Raw genomic sequence first — 21,339 nt, 5'->3', positions numbered from 1 at the left:
AGCACTCAGTACTGAGCTGGCTCTCCACAGGGATATGAGGAAACTTTTCTCAGTTATGAAGATAGCTTCATAGCTGTATATACAATCAAAACCTCCTAAATTTTATACTTTTCAGAGGCAATATTTATTAACAAACAGTATCAATGCCTTAATAAATCTTAAATAAGCAGCCTAGCAGAACCTGATAATATAACTTTTTTATGCTGCTTAATATTAGTAATCACTGACTAAACTCAATACCAAAACTAAATATAAATCCTACCTTAAAGAAATAGCATTTAATTTTGATATAATAGTTATTAGGCCTGCAATAGTATACATTCTGGTTGTTTTATTTTAAATATCTATTTGAAATTTAACATTTACTTTCCTAGTATCAAGCAGCAATTAAAAACCAATTGCCACTGTTCTACAGAGCTTCTTCCTCTGACATTGCACAGTGAGTACCATCAGCGACGTGTGACCAGAGCACTTAAAATACAGCTAATAGAACACCAGTATTTCACCTCATGGACATTACTTCATCTAAGTTTAAATGAACAAGTATGAGTAGTGGCAGTAAAGCAATGGTTCTCAAAGCGTGAGTCACAACTCCTTTAAGATTCAAACGACCTTTCACAGAGTCACCTAAGGCAATTGGAAAACACAGATATTTACATTACAATTCATAACAGTAGCAAAATTTTAGTTATGAAGTAGCAACAAAAATATTGTTATGGCTAGGGGGTCACCACAGCATGGGAACTGTCTTAAAGGGCCAAGCATACGGAAGGTTGGGAAACACTGCAGTAAAGGAAAGTGAAGAGCTAGAAGCTGGAACAAAGACGACAAATAAGGTGACAAAAATGAGACTATGACACAATCATCTCCATGATCTTCTTTCACAGTCACTGAGGTCTTAACTGTTCAAAGCCCACGCACCTTCTAAAGTAACAGTCCTCCTTTTTAAAGTATTTATTCTTTTTATGAATGTTTTATTTTCAGCAAATAGAGAAAATTTTACATGATCTGAAAATAAGCCAGAGTATGTATGCGTGCACTCATGTGTGTGCGCACGTGCATGTTTTCCCTGCATGTGTGTGCACCACGTGCATGCCTGGTGCCCACGGAAGCTAGATGAGGGTGTAAGATGCCCTGAACTAGAGTTACAGATAGCTGTGAGCCACCCTGTGAATATTAAAAATTAGAACCAGAGAACTAATATCAAGTGTTCTCAAACCCTAAAAGTACCTCCCTTTTAAATAAAAACATTATTTTAATTTGAAAAATTAAAACTAGAAAACTAGAAACAAAAACAAAACTAGAAAAAAAGTAATGCTTAAGCTCATTTATAGGACTGCACTGGCCAAATTGGATTATGAACATATGTTCTATTCATCAGTTAAATAAAATGAATTTCTGATCCAGCCATACTGAAACCCAAGCTTCTCAGTCAAAATCATGTGGGCATCTACTTCACTAAAAAAAGAAAACTGTTCGAGTCCTTTCTGCTCACTGTGTATAACTACTACAGACACTGACAAAAGCATCAATTTCCCTGAACTCGTTGCAGGCATGCATACATCCCACTAATAAACCAGCCCAATAATGTCTTATATTTAGCTTTTATAGTATAAGCCAAATGGGAACATCAGGAAAACAAGACAAACAAAACATTCCTATTAGTGAAGCGTTCAATGCCAAAGGCTACCAAAAAAAAACAAAAAAAAAAAAAACCTAAAAAATAGTCCCAGGACACTTAAGTTTTATAATCCAAGAATAACGAAAATGTAATAGTTAATGAATACCTTATTTGAAGAATATCTATATACCAAACTTGTTTATGGCACTAAGTGACAGCCAAATGAATTGCATAATTTTCAAGTCAAACAGTAATATGTCCACCGAATGATTTTTATCTACAAAAATCTAAAGAACTTGACTGGTAATTTAAAGTTTCATGGGCCTTCTGAGTGCCACCAGCATCAGAAGGAACCAGGAGCAGATTAGTATCTTTAATTTAACAGCACTAGTTATGATTGAGAATTCTGGGGACTATACGCTAACCTGAACACTATGAAACATCCGTCTGTACAGTGCCTGTCTGATGCATGAATATGGTCTACAACATTGCCACCAGTACCTGCTGAGTAGTGTATTGCATGGAGAAAATTATAATACCATTTTTTATCTACTAGCCATGACAGATTCCACACACTTGTTTCCTGTCAGTAGCATGCATAATAAATACCATGTGTTCGATCCACAATATTTACCTGACTTCCTAACAATCAGAACTCAAACAGCAGTCACATCTCTTTAGCAAACACTTGCAGGAGCTCAGGAATCTGTTCTCACTCAGCAAATCCCTACGGAAGTTCCTGAACCTCCTCTGCTCTACAGATTTTCACACTTTAATCCTCCAAGGGAAGTGAGGGCATCTGTTATTCCATTGATCTCTGAGGTTCATTTGGCTGATATGGCTGGCTAGGCAGTGTCTCCTTCCTCCCTTGTCCCTCCTGGTGTATCCCTCCCAAAGCTGTGCACCCAGTCAAAGAGGATGAGGAGGGCTGGCCTTTGGCCAAACATATGCAAATAGCTGCACTCCTCTGCTGGAACCTCCAACCAAGTTCTCAAGGTCCATTTAATCTTTCATTCTCAGGTCAACCAGTCACAGGGTTAAATGCCATACATCTGTTTTTCCCCCTAGGTGGAGAGACAGAGTCTTGCTCTGTACCCTAGGATGGTATCAGACAGACAATATTCTCCCTGGGTCCTAGGATATAAACGTGGATCTTATATATCTTCAACATCTTATTTTTCTCAGAAAGTTCTCTGGGCCCAGGGGTGGTGGTACACACCACCAATGCCAGCACTGGAGGTGGTGGGTGTCTGGAAGTTTAAGGCCAGCCTAGTTGATATAAACTGGTCTAGACCAGCCAGGGCTCTTTTCCCCTGTTCTCAGCAGGGTGTGGGAGAATGCCCTTCCCTCTTTGTGGGGCCAAGCTCACTTTAGGTTCACTCTCTCTGCAACTTAGTTCTATCAGTAGCTCCCTATCTTCAAAGGCTCAGGGCAGGCTTCGGCGTCAAACACTCTATCCAACTCTAACCATGCTTACCGTCAAGAAAACACTTCTGTTTCCTAGCTACACTCACCATTCATCTCTGGTAACTTCAGTCTGACGCACACAACTACTCAACTGAACCTGTTTTCTCCAAGGCTTCAGGAAAAAATCCAACACACACCCTGTTCCCAGCCCTTAGCCTTTCCTGCTATGGTACTCACTATAGCCCTCCTGGTAGAATGTCCTCCCCGTATCATACTTCCTACTATTCTTGTCTGTTTCAGATCTTTCTCTCACTTCTCACATACACCTAGTCCCCAGATGAGAGTAGAAAACAACTACCCAGACTCGCCTGATCATCATGAAATGCTACACAACTGACTCTAAACCATCAACTTAACCTGATGTTTTATTTTTTCGGGGGTAGGGGGATGCAATCTTCCTATCACTGACTTAAAATCCATTACCTTTCCCTCCAAGAAAATTCTTCCAAAATGTTATAATTCTTTGTGGTGTGGAAATGGTATAGGCCCATCAATGTGTGCAGGTGTGGAGTGGCTGCACTAGCCCAGGCATACACATGTGGAAGCCAGAGGTGGAGCTCAGGTGCCTTCTGAGATAGGATCTCACTGAGCCCAGGCTGGCTAGGCAGTGAGCCCCTCCCCCAGGCCGATCCGGAATCCTGCCCAGTGCTGGGTTACAGATGAATACCAACACATCTTGCTTTTACATGGGTGCCAGGGATCCAAAGACTTGAATAGCAGGCAGTGTTACAGAGCCATCTCCCCAGAGCAGGTCTCCTAATCTTACTATGGGCATGCCTCCTCTTCCCCCTAGTCTGCCAATTACTGTGTAATTAATTCTTCTTCACCATTTCTTTAAATGTGCCCTTCATTTCTAGAATCACTCTGTTGCCCTAGGCCTCATGAACTCACATCTAAATTACCCCAACAGTGAATGACTTCATCATTCTCCTTTTCCTACTTCTAATATATACCTGTACTTCACCCAACTCCAAAGCTTTCTCATCCCCTCTGCGTAAGACACGAAGCCTCAACACCTCAGCCTCCCACTACTCAAGTTCCTCCTCAAACTCCACATTCATCTTTTGTAACTCAGCACATAACAACAGATTTTCACCTATAGCCTGGGAACACATCACATGTCATCACCAGTACACTCATTTCCACTCTCTCCAGGCTTCTCTCCAAGTGAGCAAACTTAAGGCTGTCAATGGGGGGATTTAAATCTTATCTACATCTTTCATCTTTTAACCTCCACAGTCTTTTATCACTTACTTCATATTAGCTTTTGGTTGCTTGTCTAAATGTTTTCCGGGAGTTTGGGGGAGCAGTACTGGGATATAGATCCATGCCAGCACACTCAGCTTTTTTTCATTACATATTTATAGGTCTAAGTGTGCTGTGTGTGTGTATGTGTGTGCGCGCATGCGTATGTGTGTGCGTGTGTGTGTGTGTGTGTGCGTGTGTGTGTGTGTGTGCGCGTGTTCTACACACATACATTTTAAGGCTATATGACCTGTTTCGGAAGCCAGCTCTTTCCACCACATAAGTTTTGGAGAGCAAATGCAAATCCACATGCTTGAGGACAAGCACCTTTACTCAGTGAGTCATCCCACCAGCTCCACACTCTGTGCTGATATTAGCTTTTTTTAAAAGTACATTTTGTACCTAAACTAGGATCTCAGCTCCTTGGGAATAAGAGCTATATGCCTTATAACTAATTTATTCCTGGTGCCTAGTTGAGCTCACTGCACAAAGTAATATGGTTAATTTTTTACTAATATTTAAAAGCAATCTTCCAGGACTAGGGATATAGTTCAGTGATAAAGCACTTATGTAGCATGCACGAAGCCCTGACTAGACCCCCATCCCTGCCAAAAAAAAAGAACAAAACAAAAAAAGTAATCTTCCACCTTGCAGAGCCTAATCTAAACCTCATTTAGGAACTGGCAAGTTGGCTCTGCAACTAAAGATGCCTGCCAATAAGCGTGAGGAGTTGAGTTCAATCCCCAGCATCCCCATAGTGGAAGGAGAGAAGTACTCCTCCAAGTGGTCCTCTGAATTCCACATGCCCACGCACAAAAAATAAGTAAGTGTTCAAAGGAAAGGAAAGGAGAGAGGAGGGGAGGAGAAGAAAGAGAAGAGGAGAGAAAGGAGAAGGAAGAGAGGAAGAAATTTACTGCGCAGAGTAGGTTGGCTCCACAGCAGAATGCTTATCTAGGATGTACAAAGCCCTGAGATCCAGCCCCCTAGAAAAACAAATGTATTTACAAAAGAACTTTAAGTTCCAACCAAAAGCTCACAAATGCCCTTGAAGCTACCTATTGTCTTGGTTTGATTAACATGTAACCAGACTTCTATGCTCACTTAAACTCTGGCCTAAGCACCCTCAGCTTACGCAGATATAGAACATGCTTTTCTCTCCTTCCTTCTTCCCCACTTCCCTGCCTCTTGCACCCTTCTCTCTCTCTTCTCTATTTTTTTGTTTTCTGAGAATCGAACCGGGGGCCTTTGTACATCTAGACAAGGGTTTACCACTGAGGACAACCCTAGCCCCTGAACATCCTCTCTTAACCATCATTCAGAAATCAGCAGACCACATCAAAAGTCATTTGCTAAACAGGCCTAGACCTGACACCTGCTAACCTCAACCAACCTAGTCAGCTCCCCAGCAAAAACCCTGCAGCACTGTTTACCACTGCCTGTGAATGAGTCTTTCTGTGAGATCCTGTTGTGAGCACAGTGGCACATTCCTGTAATCCCAGCACTCAGGGGGACAGAGACAGGCGGAACACTGTGAGTTCAAGGCCAGCCTAGTTTACAAAGTCCAGGACAGCCAAGGCTACACAGAGAAACCCTGTCTCGAAAACAAACAAACAAAACCCCTGTGTTAAAGTCTTTTCAAAATGTTTTCCTACATAGCTTGCTTAGATTTTACTTCCATTTGATATCTGTATAGTGACATCACTTGTATGAGAACAGAATATCTCTGGACATGAAACAACCTCACATCAAAGACAGTGCTCATCTCTCCTTTCAGAGATGCCAACTCTACTCAGATCTCTCCTACTCAGAGATGGCTGTTTTCCTGAAATGAACTTTTTTTTTTAACTTGTGTGTGTATGTGTGTCTGACTTATGACCATCTGCTACATGTGTATACGGTACTCAAGGAGATCAGAAGAGGGCATCAGACTCCTAGAACTCCTGGAACAGTTATAGACTAGCATGAATTGCTGGGAACTGAACCTACATCCTCTACAAGAGCAACATGTGCTATTAACCACTGAGACAACACTCCAGACCCCGAGATAAACTCTTAAACTAGTTCTCCAGCCTTTGGATTTTTCAAGCAAACAGTTCCTCTGGCTACAGGCACAGAGCAGTCTCTGACACTATCAGAAGCATTCCAGGGTTTCTGTTTTCCCTAACTCCTCCAGGGGAGTGACACCTGAAATCTTCCCCCACTGGCTCACCTGGGCCTCTATACCTAGCACGGTCCTGCCACACAGAGATTCCCTCCCTTTCCATCAACCTTCCCCAAAGCTCCCTGAAATCCCTTCCTTCACCTCCCTTCAATACCCCGCACTCCTCAATGACCTGTATCTTGTTCGAGTCTTCCCTCCATCTCGAAAATCCCAAACCCTACAGGCCTGCTTAAGCCTGAGCTGCCCATCCTCCACTGCCAACTCAGACAAAAGTCAGAAGTCTGAGCTACAAAAAGGCTCTGAAGCACTCAAATGAGATCTGGAGACCCCCAGGGAGACAGCTGGTCTCCCTTCAGTCTGCAGCTCAAAAGTGAGTCTACATACACTTCACACTTTATATTGACTCAGCAAGTAACCTCAACTAGTCAAACAGCCAAAAATACAGTCTGATGGGGGAGGGGTTGTGCATGCCTGTCTGCATGCGTGCCTGTGTGTGTGTGTATGCATGTAAGACCAAGTAGGTTAAGACACTTGCAACCAAGTCTGAGGATCCAAGTTGAGTCTCTGGAGACCCATGTAGTCGTGGTGGCCACAAGTGTGCATGAACACACACACACACACACACACACACACACACACACTTACTATAAACAAACAAACAAATGTAATGAAAATATAAAGGAAGAAAGGGCTAGAACAAGCTCTTTTGTATCAACTAACAATGAGCTGAAAATTGTAATCTGAAATATGAACTTTCTATCTGTATATAGAATATACAGATTCTGTATCTGTTTCTATGTTTACATGCCTTTATGTAAGCTATTTGTATATAGAATATACAGATTCTGTATCTGTTTCTATGTTTACATGCCTTTATGTAAGCTATTTTCCTATCTATGAATGGTATTAACAGATTTTAAAATTCCATAAAGAAACTCTATTTAGACTGGTTTAAATATAAGAAAGTAATTATATAAAGTAAGCATTCCTAAAATGTCCAAAATGTAACTTCAAAAGTATTATGATAGAAACTAACCCAAATGTTTTAAGAATCTAAGTTAAAGCCAGTCATTACAGACTCACATCTGTAATTCTAGCACTTAGGAAGCTAGAACAGGAGGATTTCTAGGCCAGCCTGGGCTATCTATCAAATCTGAGGAGGTTGTCTAGATTACAGTGGGGGGAGGGGGGCTAATTAAGTTAAAAATAAATGTGATAATCTGGCAAAGGAGACTAATTAGATATTGCTGCCTTACTAAAATTTATACAGGCTTGTGGTCCAGTACAACACTCATCAACATCTACATGAAAGAGATAAAGAAATACAATGTTGTAAGTGGTAGTTAATAGATTCTATGTCTTCTAAGTTTCTACATTAAGTATAATACTAGCATTAAATTTTTATTTTGCTTGGACATATTTTTCTAAACTTTAACAGGTTAGATGACCAAATAAATAAACATTACACTGGCATTTGCATTTAGCTGAATGGAGTCATTCATCTGGCAAACTCTATTTTTAACAATTATGTATTTTAATAAACCAAATGTGGCCAGGAAAGGCTCAGCTGGTAAACTGCTTGTGGCATAGCATGAGTACCTGAGTTCCCAAGCCCAGAACCCACACAAAAAGCAGGGAATAGCAGTACAACCTAATCCTAGTGCTGGAGGCAGGCACAGACAGTGGATCCCTGCAACTCTGTCCAGTAAGGCAGCATGGCTCAATCACTGAGCTCCAGATTCAGTGAGAAACTCTGTCTCAAAAAATATGTAAAGAACTGAGGAAGGCACCAACGTTGACCTCTGGCCTCCAAATGTGCAACTGCATGTACTCACATATTCGTGACATATACGTATACACACACACACACACACACACTACACTAACTAAGGTGAAGATAGTTTCCAAAATCTTTGGTACTATAAAACTTCAGATTTGCGCTTCATTATTAGTTCATGGATATTTATTTCCTACCTAGGTTATTCTAAGTAAACCATAACACTGAAGATTATTTTCTAACTATATAGTTTCTTGGTTTTTTTTTTTTGGTTTTTCGAGACAGGGTTTTTCTGTGTAGCCTTGGCTGTCCTGGACTCACTTTGTAGATCAGGCTGGCCTCAAACTCACATCGATCCGTCTGCCTCTGCCTCTAGAGTGCTGGGATTAAAGGTGTGCGCCATCACACCTGGCTATATCTTATATTTATTGTAGAAGAGCTAAATAATGTGAGTTTATTAAAGACATTCATTTTGTCTCATTGAAATGTTGCACTGAGTTGGGAATACAGCTCAGTGGTAGACTTGCTTGGCATGTGTAAGGCCTCATGTTTGAATCTCAGCACCACAAAGAACAAACTATTAATAATAAAAACTAAGAGAAAAAAGTTGTACTGTCAGGAAACATGTAGCTATAAAAAGATGAAAGAGGTATATTTCTAAGTTTTACTATTTTACTATGAAATGCTGATGTGCAATTTTCACAATTATCCACCAAGTAGCTTTCTCTCAAAGTATCAGTTGGTGCAATTACATGAAGTTATAATTTTATATGCAAATGAGACTATTCAAAATAGTGACACACAGGAACAACTTTGGATGCAAGATATGCAAGGTATGTTTTGTGAAGGGAAAAAACAACAGTTCTGTGCTAAAGTCAAATGATTATTGTTCCAAAATGAGTAAGAGGTAAATGTAGGACAAAATCTAAATGGCTATAAAAGTTTTTAGTTTATTCATGAGAAGGGAATTTTGTCCAAATCAAAAGTGGCTGGGATCCAATGAGTTTATATATGAGTTTCTTTTAAAAAGTTAATTCTGGTGTTCTCTATTAAAATTGCCAAATATTCTTAGGCTATGAGATGATAAGATGACTTAAAAGGCTTGTCTTTCTCTTTTAAATAACTATCATAACTCCTCTGGACAGCACAGGTTCTCTATCTGATCAGTGCTCCCCATGCTTAAGTTTGACTTTATTATGTGCTGAATTATTTAAAACAAAAACATGGAAAACAAAGCCTCATTTAAGGACTAGGAGTTTTTTAGCCATTGTATTACCTACCCCCTGTGTGACCCATAAGCCTACCTACGTAATCACACATTCAGTCCTAACAGCAACTGACTATGCCCTTTCAAAACCAAATCCTAATGTTCTCCCTTTAAGATTATCAGAGGAGCCTGACAAATCACACAGAGCTTTTCTTTTAAGCATGTTAAAGTCCAAAGTTAACAACAATAATGTTTATCTGATCAAATGTTAAAAATTCTATTAGTAAGCATTGTCAAGAGAAAGCTTATCCTCCTTAGGTTACAGGAGTATAGGTAAGATATTAATCTAAATTATTTCAAAAGATGTACACAAGTGTGAAATTGCTAGAAATTAACAACATGTTTCTATTATCAGAGCTCTGCTCTGCTTTGCTTAGTGTCAAGACTATAGTGCAGTGCAGCCATCCCAATTATACTTTTGGTCCAATGTTAACTTGGTCACAATTAACTACTTTTAATTTGAATGCCGTAACTTCTAGGTAGAGTAGGGTTCTTAGTTGAGAACTTGCACCATTAACTTAAGGAATTTTATTGCACTGACATGAAATGTCTATTCCAGACCTACTAAGTCTTTTACTTCATAGTGTTTAGATATTCCTGACATACTTTATGTCTTCTTAATATTTTGAGAGCACTAGGTCTGAGGCTTGTTATATATGTCCAAGTTTCTTTTCCTCTGGAAAAGTTGTACTCATCTGTATTACTCATCAGTGTGCTATCACTCCTCTTTTAAAAGAGAGTTAATCAGTCTGCTTACAGATATCTTAAAACATTTTTAACCAATTTGGTATGAACATGTCAAAAACCACCACACACCATACATCCTTGCCCACTGCATTATTTTTGCAGCAACCACTCATCAGATTTTTCTTTTCACTTTAAAAATCATCAGTAATGGACTAGTCATAACATGTGATTTATTCCGTCATCTACTCTGATGCTTCCTGGGACACACTGGCAAATTAGAAGTATTCAACTTCATTTTTTTTAAAAAGTTCACACTGAAAAAGGTCAGTCTGTGCCTCTGTGCCAGGTGATTCTTGTGCACATGTATCTAATGGCATCACTTTGAGATCACACCAGAAGACTGAGTCAGGATTTCCACATAGCTAGTAGATAAACAAATGGGTTCATGAAACTAACACACACAGACCCGGAAGAACAAGAATTAATTACACAGGGTGAAATGAACTGTTAAGGATGATTGTGGGTTTTGTTTAAAATACTGCTGATGCTTTAATGCACCACTTCCTGGGTGTAATCCCCCCCTCTTAAATTCTCTATTACTGTTAACAAGTCTAATCCTTTGTAAACTAAGTTACCTTTTCTTCTTGCCTTATCTCCTTATTCCAAAGCTCCTCCTGTTTGCCTAGGTTCACTGAGTCTGCCTCCAAACTGGAAGCATGAGATGGGCTGAAGTGTCATTTTTGAAAGTGATGCTTTTATCTCATGGGACTAGACACATTTAAAGAGGAGCTCCAGACCAGTTGGATTTAAAGGCTATGTCCACAGCTTTCCTGAAAACTTGCCCTGCTGGCTCAGAGTTCCCAGCCTCATAGGACAGTCACTTCCTAGCAAGCCCCAAAATCCCAGAACATTTGGGGACCGTCTGAAATATAGTACTTAACCCAAATCTTACAAGTACTAGAATTGAAACCTGAGGTTGAGGTATTTACTTACATCTCAAGAAGCTTAAAAAAAAAAAATCTGAAAGTCCTTTAAAACTTCTGGCAAAGTCACCCCCATGAGAGCAATCCTGCCACATCTAATGAGACTACCCTCCCAAGCTCCTGTTCTAGCTCCAAAGGGGACAGGTTTTGTTCTAGACAACAGGGATCCTGAGGAGGGCTCATCACAGTTCCCCACTGACTAGGCTTGACCAAACTTCACAGACTTCTCTCCTCCAACAAGCCCTTAAACTTTGGCTCACCCTAAGCTTAAGCAAGCAGATGCACAACTTTCTCCCTCATTCCAAGTATCAGCTGACCAGACAGAAACATAATTTTCCAGTTAAAGGGTTCTGATCATGCAATCTGCTTACCCCTCTCCACTTGGCCCCACTCCCACAGAGCTCCTGCTAGCTTTCTGGCCCTTCCCTAGAAACGAAGTGTTCTTGTAGCTGGTGTTGAGATAGGTGGAGACACTAAAGAAAGAGCTTGTGCTGAAATGAGCCTCTGCTCTATCTAAGTAAAGAGTTGTTCTTATCTGCAATCCTGTAACAAATGGTCTACTTGCAAACTCCAAAATTATTGTGACAACTGCCAGTAATCCCAGCTACTTTAAAAGGATGATGAAGAAAAATCACTTGAGCCCAGGAGTTCAAGGCCAGCCTGGGAAACTTATCAAGCCCCTGTCTCAAAGGTAAATAAATCATTTTTTTTTTGCAGTATCATTCCAAAGCCATAATAATAAACATGGTAGTACACTACACTCAAATAACCCCAGCTGAGATGGGAGGATTATAAGTTACAGACCAATCTGTGCTCATGGGGAGACCCTGTCATTAAAAAAGACTTAGGTAGAAAGGTAAGAGTAGATTCCTGCAAGAAGCACTGAAAGTGGAACTTCTATCCAGAGTACTAGCAATCCTCCCTTCCGTCAGCTGCCACCTTTCTAATTTGTGAAATGAAAGAACACAGAATTTCAAGCCTATTCTATCTTATTCTACACATAAGCTTAGTACCATGAACTTGATAGATGTGCATATCAAAAGTAAAATTAACTAAAAGCTAAGAGGATGGCTCAGTCAGTAAAGTGCCTGCTGCTTTAGCATGAGACCCCAGAGTTCAATACCCAGAAGTCAGGTATAAAACAAACAAAGTAAAAAGCAAAGATAAGCAGTCCCTGAAGCTCACAGCCAGCAAGTCTAGCCAAATCTGCAAACTCTAAGTTCAGGGAGAGACTGAAACATAAGGTGGAGAACAACTAAGGAAAGCACTGGAAACATCAACCTCTGGGCTCCACATGGATGCATACACACACACACACACACACACACACACACACACACACACACACACACACACACAAGTGGTTTAATACAAGGCTATTTATAAGTCAAAAGAGAGAAGCAAGAAATGCTAATAAGTAAGTAAATCTCTGCAGCTCAACAGAAATGATATTCTGTAATCTTTTCAGCAGCCTCAAAAAGTTGAGGTTTTCTACCATGTGTGCTGACACAAGCCCCAGCACTCAGGAAGCTGAGCCAGGAAGATTCCAAATGTTCCTGGCCAACTTGGGCTACAGTAAATCCTTTTCTCAAAACAAATTGGGAGGGGAGGGGTACAATTTTTTAAATTATTTAAGGTAAGTATTCCAACAATCAAGCCCATATTTACTTCAAAGTATTTCATATGTCTACAATGCAATATTATTTAGCCATAAAAAGGAATTAAACATAGAGCCATGTTATACCATAAGCATTATTAAAATTAGGCAAAGTGGAAGAAGCTGGACACAGAAGGCCAGATACTATGAAATAGCCAAACTAGGCAAATCCACTGAGTTACAAAGCAGATGCATGGTTATCAGAGGTTGGTCTGGAATAAGATCATGGTGGTGGTTTTACAGCCCTGTGAATATACAAAAACAAAAAACAAAAAAATTAAAAAAAAAAACAGTGGACACTTTAAAATGGAGCTTTTCATGCTATGTAGCCACTTTTAAAGGGAGATCTTATGCTATGTGAATTATATATTTTAATGGGTTTAAATATCTAGTCATAGCTAGGCATGGTAGTATATCCAGAAATCCAGCTCTCGGGAGACAAAAGCAGAAAGAGCACAGAATTGAGTTCTCTCCAACAGCACAAAGACTAGAAATGTCATTCAGTGGAGAGTGCTTGACTTTATGCATAGGCCTAGGTTCTGCAAGCCAACTCCTGAAAACTTCCACTCACTCCCTACTCACATCTAACCCAGACCCCTACCAAAACTGTAGATACGGAAATTTCCTATAAAATGTGCAGTATTTACATTTAACACACACACACACACACACACACACACACACACACACACACACACATCCTGAATCCTTTAAAATCATCTCAATACTTATAGCACCTAATATATGCACTTTAAAACAGATGTTACACTGCTGTTTAGGGAATAAAGAGAAGAGAAAATCTGTATTGTTAAGCATCAGATACCACTTTCTTTTGAAGGGAAACTTTTTTGTTTTGGTTTGGTTTTTGTTAGTTTTCTGAAACAGGGTTTCTCTGTGTAGCCTTGGCTGCCCTATAACTTACACTGTAGACCAAGCTGACCTCAAACTCAGGGATCTGCCTGCCTCTGTCTAGCCAAGTGCTGCGATTCAAGGCAAGACAGATCAATATTCTTAATCTTCATTTTCTAATAAAGCTGGCCAATAATAAGACTCTTACTCTAATGATCTACACGGTGTGACTTGGATCTCAGTGATAAAAGTCATTAAGGCCAATGCAGAAATACTTCCTAGTCAAACATTTGACAATGTAGAATTTTTTATTATTATTTGAGTGACTTTTTTTCTTGGGGAAAAAAATGGCAATTGCTGAGTGTGGTCAGCTTTACAGTTTTATTTTACACTAAGAATTTGATCAGGAATATTATGCCTGGTATCAATTAGTCACTTATATACTTCAATGTCATCTTGCATCTCCAACCTCCTGAAATTAGTTCCAAATGGTCAAAGCACTTACACACAGCCCTGCTAAGCAAGCCCCAGAGAATGGCCCAGAGCATCAAAATGCCAACCACTCAACAAGGAGAACCCAACATCACCCCTGCACAGCCTGAGCCTTTCCTGAGTACAGTTGCTACCACAAATAACACAAGTGTAAGAAACAAAACCATGTGCTAATATCGAACACTGTTTTCTCTGTTTTTATGTATAGACAGACTTTTTTTTTTTTTTTTTTTTTGGAGCCAGGGTCTCAGGCTGGCCTCCAAGCTGCAATTTTCCTTTCTTAGCCTCCAACTAACTAGGATTACAGGCGTGCACTGCCATACCCAGCAAAATAAATCATTTTAAGGGCAAATTAACTCTTGATGTATTTGATATTTCAAAGGTATCCCTATAGGATGGTGCTCTAGTCATTAAAATGGAGCACACTTTACAGAGGCGCAGGAGCACTTACATTAACGTTAAAAACACTTAAGCACTTAATATAGATTGCATCTACTCAGTCTCCAGAAAGGCTCCACCAACTGGATGCTTTTAATTACTTTGATAAAATTTTATTACCTGTACTTAACTCTTTAATAAAGGGGAAATTCTTCAACTGAGTTCAAGATCTCTATTCTAGGTTACTAATAGTCATTATCACCTAAACCAGTGTAAGGGTTATAACCCTTCAGAAAGTATAGGGGAAATGGAACAGTCCATAAAGTATTATTTAAAAATGTCTTGCAAGCAAGATGACCTGAGTGTAATCCCCAGAAGCCATGTTTGGTTTTTTGGTTTTTGTATTTTAAAGCCAGAAATGGCGTGACTGTAATCCCAACAACAGGGAGGAAGGGATCAGCCAAATAACTGGGAGTCACTTGCTATCAACTCCCAGACCAACGTAAAACTCTGCCTCAAAATATGGTAAACGCAAGTTTCTAAGGAACTACACACACAAGAACACATACACCTGTAGTGTCAGTACCTGAGGAGGCTGAGGCAGAACAAGTGCAGCAAGTTTAAGGCCAACTTGGGCTACAGTGAGACTCTGCCCAAAAAAAAAAACAAAACAAAAAAAAAATCAGAGATAGCAGTAACAGATTTTAAAATTTCAAAACCTAGTCCTAAAACTATCAAGTGGTAAACAGCATCTAAAAGCAAGCATTTAAAAGTTTTACTAAGCTTGGATAAGTATTGATTATTACTTTCATTTTGAGACAAGATTTCCTGTAGCCCAGGAGGGCCTCAAGCTCACCTGTGCTCTTGAATTTCCAGCCTCTCCTTGTGAAAGCTGGGATTACAGCCACTGCGTCTGCCTGGGCCATCTACAGAACAACCGCTCACCCAACATCTACTACTGGCAGCACTCCCTCACAAACCTCCTCATCAAATCTTGCTGCTTATGACTGAACTGAAAGGAAAGGAGGCTACATGACTTACAGTACAAAGATACTGAGCGACAGAAAATAGGATGGTAAAAACCCAAATATAAACTTTAACAAAAATTTTCACAGTGAAAACCGATTTTCCGAGAATAGTTAATACTAAACTTTTATTACTTGCTTTTCAAATACATCTAAATTATTCAGACAAATTTTGTTGTCACAAAATAATTTCCTTCAATGTATCTCTTCACAGAATCATCTTTGATACTGAAAGAAAGGTTCTTTTTAATGGTCAAAGTGTGGTTAAGGACACAGGTCAGTTTAGCAAATGGGAACACCTGTAATTAAAGGAAAAAGTTCTCTTAAAAAAATGATCAATGGGTAAACACTGTTAACACTTCTGATAACAGTAAACTGAAACTTTCAAGTTTTACAAATTATTCTCTAGCCAGAGCAAATCTAGGACAAGCAAGCTGGGATGAAAGCACCAGATCAAACAAAACCTAGCTGTCACCACACATTACCAATTCACACCAAGTCAGCCTAAAACTCAAAACATCACCCAGACTTCTCCAGCGTGTTTCCTGGAGCAAAAGTTTCCTAAAATGTAAAAAATTAAAATAAAATAAAAGCCTTAGTGGATAAAGTGCTTGAGGATCTGAGTTCATAGCCCTGGCATCCATGTAAAGAGCCACCCGGAGCATCTGTGATCTAGCAAGGAAAGTAAAGACAGGAGGATCCAAGGGGCTTGAAGTCAGCCAACCTAGGCAATCAGTAAGCCCCAGACCCAGCAAAAGAACCTTTTTTTTTTTTTCAAAAAATAAGGTAGCTAGCAATTGAAGAAGATGACTAATGCCTACACACGTGGACGAGTGTACCTACACACAGGTACACAAACATGCAGACACACATATGAAGTTGTTGTGAGAGCCAGGCATGGTGGTACATGCCTGTAATTCCAGCACCTAGGAGGAAGAAGCAGGAAGATCCTGATACAAGCCCCAATAAGGAGATTTGTCTCAAAAAGGAGAAACAAAACATCAAAAACTGTATCACTGTCAAGTTTGATGACTACTGTGCAAAGAAAGCTACAACTGACGCCTTCCCCTTCAAGACTTCTCAAAGCCTTTAAATAGGGCAAAAATCTCCCACAGCATCCCTTGTCTTCCTGAAGACAGTAAGGTATAAGGAGACTCAGTGACCAACCCAAGCACAGAATGCCAAACTAAGGACCCCAAACACAATTGACTGATCTTACAACTTTGTAATATCTGCTTTAAAAGGAAAAAAAAAATCCATTTAGAAGACCCAGTTTTCAAGAAACTTAAGTTGGAGACATTTTAGTTTGTTCTGATACAATTTAGCAATCTACAAAAAAAGGGGGAAGGGGGAGCAGAAAGGTAGGAAGGCAGGCAGCAGAAGTGTCATTTAACAAGCCCAGCCACAAAAGAGACATTTGCATTACACTCCCTTCCCGGAAAGGCTCAGGGACCATCTCAGAAGAGGGCGTCAAAGCCTGTGAGAGCCAAAAGTCAGGCAGGACCTGAGCAAAACAGCATCCTCTGGACATGATAGGCCCCTGCACACACGAGCTCATGTCCCCACTGCTCCCTGAAGAGCTATGGAAAACAGCGTCCTCTGGGCATGATAGCTGCCCCCCCTCCCCCCCCCACGAGCTCACGAGCTCCCCACTGCTCCCTGAAGAGCTATGGGCAGCTGACAGCTTCTGGAGGAGGGAGAGTCCGGCTGTCTCTAAGTGTGTGGCCCCTGACGGGTTTACTACACTCCAGGACATGGCTCCAAACCCAGGAGTATATGAGCTGCACAGACTAGACTTGGTGAGTTATTTTAAAGAGAGAGAATTCAAAGTTCAGTGAGAGTGAAGGAAGATCTGGGAGAAGTTAGGGGGAGGAATGGGGGAAGGATATGACCAAAATACATTGTATGCATATATGAAATTCTCAAAAAATAAAAGTATTTTAAGAAGCCTCCTCAAAGAAAAATCAACATTTGCCATATACATATTTTGATGGCATTTGAAGGCTTGTTTTTGTTTGTTTGTTTGTTTGTTTGGGGGGTGATGGTTGTTGCTGTTGATAAAAGTTTTTCTGTAGCCTAGACTGGCCTCAAACTTACTACAGTCTAGGCTAGCCTTGCCTCCTGTCTCTACCTCCCAGTGCTGGCATTACAGGCACATGCTTCCATGCTTGCCTACCTATATTGTAATTCTCGTGGCTGGAGAGCTGGCCCAGGGTCTAAGAGTGCACATTGCCTTCCAAAGGACCCGAGTTCAGTTCCCAGCACCCACACTAAGTGGCTCACAACCACCTGTAACTCCAGCCCCAGGGAACCCATGCTTCTGGCCTCTACCTTCATTATATACAGACACACATCATTTTTTAAAGTTTAAAAAAAATTAATCTTTTATAAAATTATAATTCTTTCCAAAAATCTTTCATGTCAAAAATCAGAGATGCCATTTTTTATTACTGGTGCTTGGGTAGACCTAACCTAAGCTGTGGAGTCTGACAGAGCAGAGCCCTGTCTACCGTACTCACAGCTGTCACTCCTGTCTGTACCTCAGGAGCTACTCCAGGCACACTTGCCATGAGACTGGCATGAACTCCTGCTTTACCACTAATTAGCTGGCAGACAGCGACCCCACTTCTTGCAAATGACCACAACACCATCTACTTTAAACATTCTTGAATTGTTAAAGAAATTACATCTCTAATCATCAATTGAGGACACATTCATAAATAAGCAAAACTTTTCACACACATGAAAATAACAACATGTATAGCTAGCTGTACGTGGTGAGGCATGCCTATAATCCCAGCACTCAGCAGGCTGGGGAGGGAGACTAGCTGCATTTGGAGGTCTGCCTGGGCAACACAGAAAAATCCTGTCTTTAAAAAAATGTTTTAATTAATATTTGGAAAGCACTTTATACGGTACTTCATTAAACATAGCTAATAACCCTGCAAATCAGCCAGACATGTATCATTACCTGTGTTTTATAGGTAAACTGGGGCACAGTGAACCAGAAGCAGGAATAATAAAGAAAGGGCTTTAAACTCAAGACTTTGGTGTTGAAATCCTCAAATTTCAATCTCTCCCCAATATATCGTGTCACTTGAAAACAGGGACAGGGATACTGCCTGACGATGGCAGCATTAAATGACTCTCAACATAAATAAGGCTACAGGGACAAAAGTCCCAAACGCACAAGTCATCACAAACACAATGTGAAAGTGCCACCTCTTCTGTGAACTATGAGGAATTAAACCACACTTCACTCCTGGGAAACCAACAGTGGCTGTCACTTATAACAGAGACTAACATTATCAAGTAGTGAAGAGAACTTCAATTAGGAACAAGAATCATTTACCTCAAAAGACAGTTTCAGATGAAATAATGCATACTCACCATTAAATAGTGCTAAAGAAAGGCTTCCTTAACCATTATTATGGTGCTACATTTAAAGTAAGCTCCGCTCTGGACACTTTCCTCTTCTTGGTCTCGTTACACAGTACCATGCTTCAAAACTGTTACCTCAAATACACCTTCTCTAAACCTAAGCAATGAATCTACTCAACTCTAGGTTCAAATCTGATTAAAAAAAAAAAAAAGCATTTACATCACAGCATGCCCCTCTAATAACTACAAGTGGACTATAAAAAGCTAACCCCATCCTAGGTGGTGGATTTAGGTTTTCCCAACTCTAATCAATCCACTGGCTCTCACATTTTAACTCTTATGAACCTGTCAATTATATTCTCATGCCAACTATAATTTTCAGCTATAGCAAAATCATCTTTCAATGGTGAGCTTACTATAACAAAAAAAAACTTATAAAGTCTCTTGATTAATAATATTGAGTTCTCTGCCATGGAAACTAAGCAGCAATTATCTTTCTGGATTTACAAGTAGAACTAGACAAATTGGAATATGCTTATTTTTAGAAAATAATTTTTTTCTTTTTTAAAGGCAACTCCTCTTATTCAAATACACACATACGGAGATGACACACCTGTCCCGTTTACATCATAAGATCTTGTTAGTTACTGTGCAAACTTCCTTACTTCTGGAGGACTTAAGACGTTGAGTTTGCTAGTAACTAGGAATCCCAGAGAAGAGGATCCATTAACCGGCACAAGTGAAATTAACAGAGCGAACCACCGCGTCAGGCAGCACCTGAATTCCTACAGGGCAACACAACTCAACAGCCATCAACTGGAGAAGACCCAGTCGACAAGCTTTCCCTTTGCAAACTGTCACACAACAAAAAGTCAGGACGTATGTGTCAGCTTCACAGTTCAACTCCAAACACCAACTGAGCCACTAAACTTAAGCGATTCCCATAGCAAATTACCCAGGCCATTCTCTGTTATTTACTAAAGTGCCAAGCAGTTCCCAGGGGTGCCCAGCAAATGATAATTTAGTTCCCAGGATAGACTCCTCGCCACACAAGGATGATTTCCCTACTTGCTGCCAACTGTACACATACACACGCCGAAAACAGGGGAGAGTCCTGAAATACCAGAGGTTATAAGAGCAACATTGGTGGGTTTTTATTTTTATTATTATTATTATTATTATTATTATTATTATTATTATTATTATTATTATTATTATTATTATTATTATTATTATATTATGGGCTCAGAAGATCCCCAATGCTGAAAAGCGCGACCTATAACCCTAGAGTCAATTTCCAACTGTGCTCTCACCCAGAATCATTCTATCCCAAACGGAAGCCAATTATTAGTTGTAACAAGGCCTGGAGGGGAATAGAAGGGGGGAAAAAAAAAAAAACAGTGAGGTTTAAAAAAAAAAAAGTTCACCTAAGAGACAAGGGAACAGTGGGGGCTTCGAGGGAGAGCGAGGTCAACACCAATGGTGCTGAAAGCCCAACTACAAAAAGACCCTTTCTGGCCGGGAGTGCAGGCAGAGCAGGGCAGTCAGTCATTCCGATGGAGTGCGGGGGACCAGGGGTTCCCCCCCCAAGGCCCGCAGCTTTGTCCGGCCGTGCCGCGGGGCCGGGCGCAGGGGTGTGCGCTGTGGCCGGGCGCGGCGCCCCCAACCCCCCCGATCGCGGGCCCCTTCCCCGCTCGGCTCCCCGGCGGCAGGCCTCTCCCCGCCGCCTCCCATCCCCCCCCCCCACCTCCACCTCCCGGACCGCGGCAACTTTTCCCGGCCTCGCCTCACCTCTCAGCAGCACGCAGAAGCTGCAGGCCAGGAGGCTCCTCAGCACGGGCCCCATCTTCCCCCCCGCGCGCGCGCGCTCGCGGCCCTCACCGGCGACCGGCGGCCAGGGGACGCGCGGGCGAGGAGCCGGGGCGGCCGCCGCAGCGGCGGGTCTGCACGCTCATGCTTTCCGCGGCCGGGAGAAGAAAGAAAAGGGCGCACGTCAGGGCTCTAGCGCGCCGCTCCGGCCCGGGCTCGCGCGACGCCAGCGCCTGCCCCCATGCCGCCGCCTCCTCCCGCGGCGCCCCACGTCCCCCGCGCGGCGCCTCATTCAGCCTCTTCCTCTCGCAGCGGCGCAGGGATCCGCCGCGGGGCCGCCGCCGTCTCCCTGCGCGCCCGACCCCCTCCCTTCCCCCTCCCCAACGCGCCGTGGCCGGACCCCGGGAGCCGCGACCGCCGTGCGCGCCGACTCCCCACCGAGCCCCCGCGAGACGGGCCTCCCGAGCCCCGGCCGGCCCAGGGGAAAACGTCTTCCCGAAGCGCATTCCAATGGGATTCTTTCCCCGGGCGGCGGAGGGC

At 41.5% G+C, this 21,339-nt stretch overlaps 1 protein-coding gene across 1 annotated transcript in view; it reads right to left on the bottom strand.

The window, feature by feature from the left end:
- Positions 1-21,069, bottom strand: part of LRP6 (LDL receptor related protein 6) — a 117,246-nt gene extending 96,177 nt beyond the window's left edge. Inside the window, exon 1 of the mRNA XM_084765013.1 lies at positions 20,782-21,069. Coding sequence (XP_084621139.1) covers positions 20,782-20,836 — 55 coding nt within the window. The 5' untranslated portion in view covers positions 20,837-21,069. The remainder of the gene's footprint in view (positions 1-20,781) is intronic.
- Between the last annotated feature and the right edge of the window lie 270 nt (positions 21,070-21,339).

The sequence above is a fragment of the Acomys minous genome (assembly GCF_964271855.1).
Source record: "Acomys minous genome assembly, chromosome: 17".
NCBI classification, from domain to species: Eukaryota; Metazoa; Chordata; class Mammalia; order Rodentia; family Muridae; genus Acomys; species Acomys minous.
Note: the sequence above shows the minus strand (reverse complement) of the source record. Positions and strands in the feature narration are given on the sequence as shown.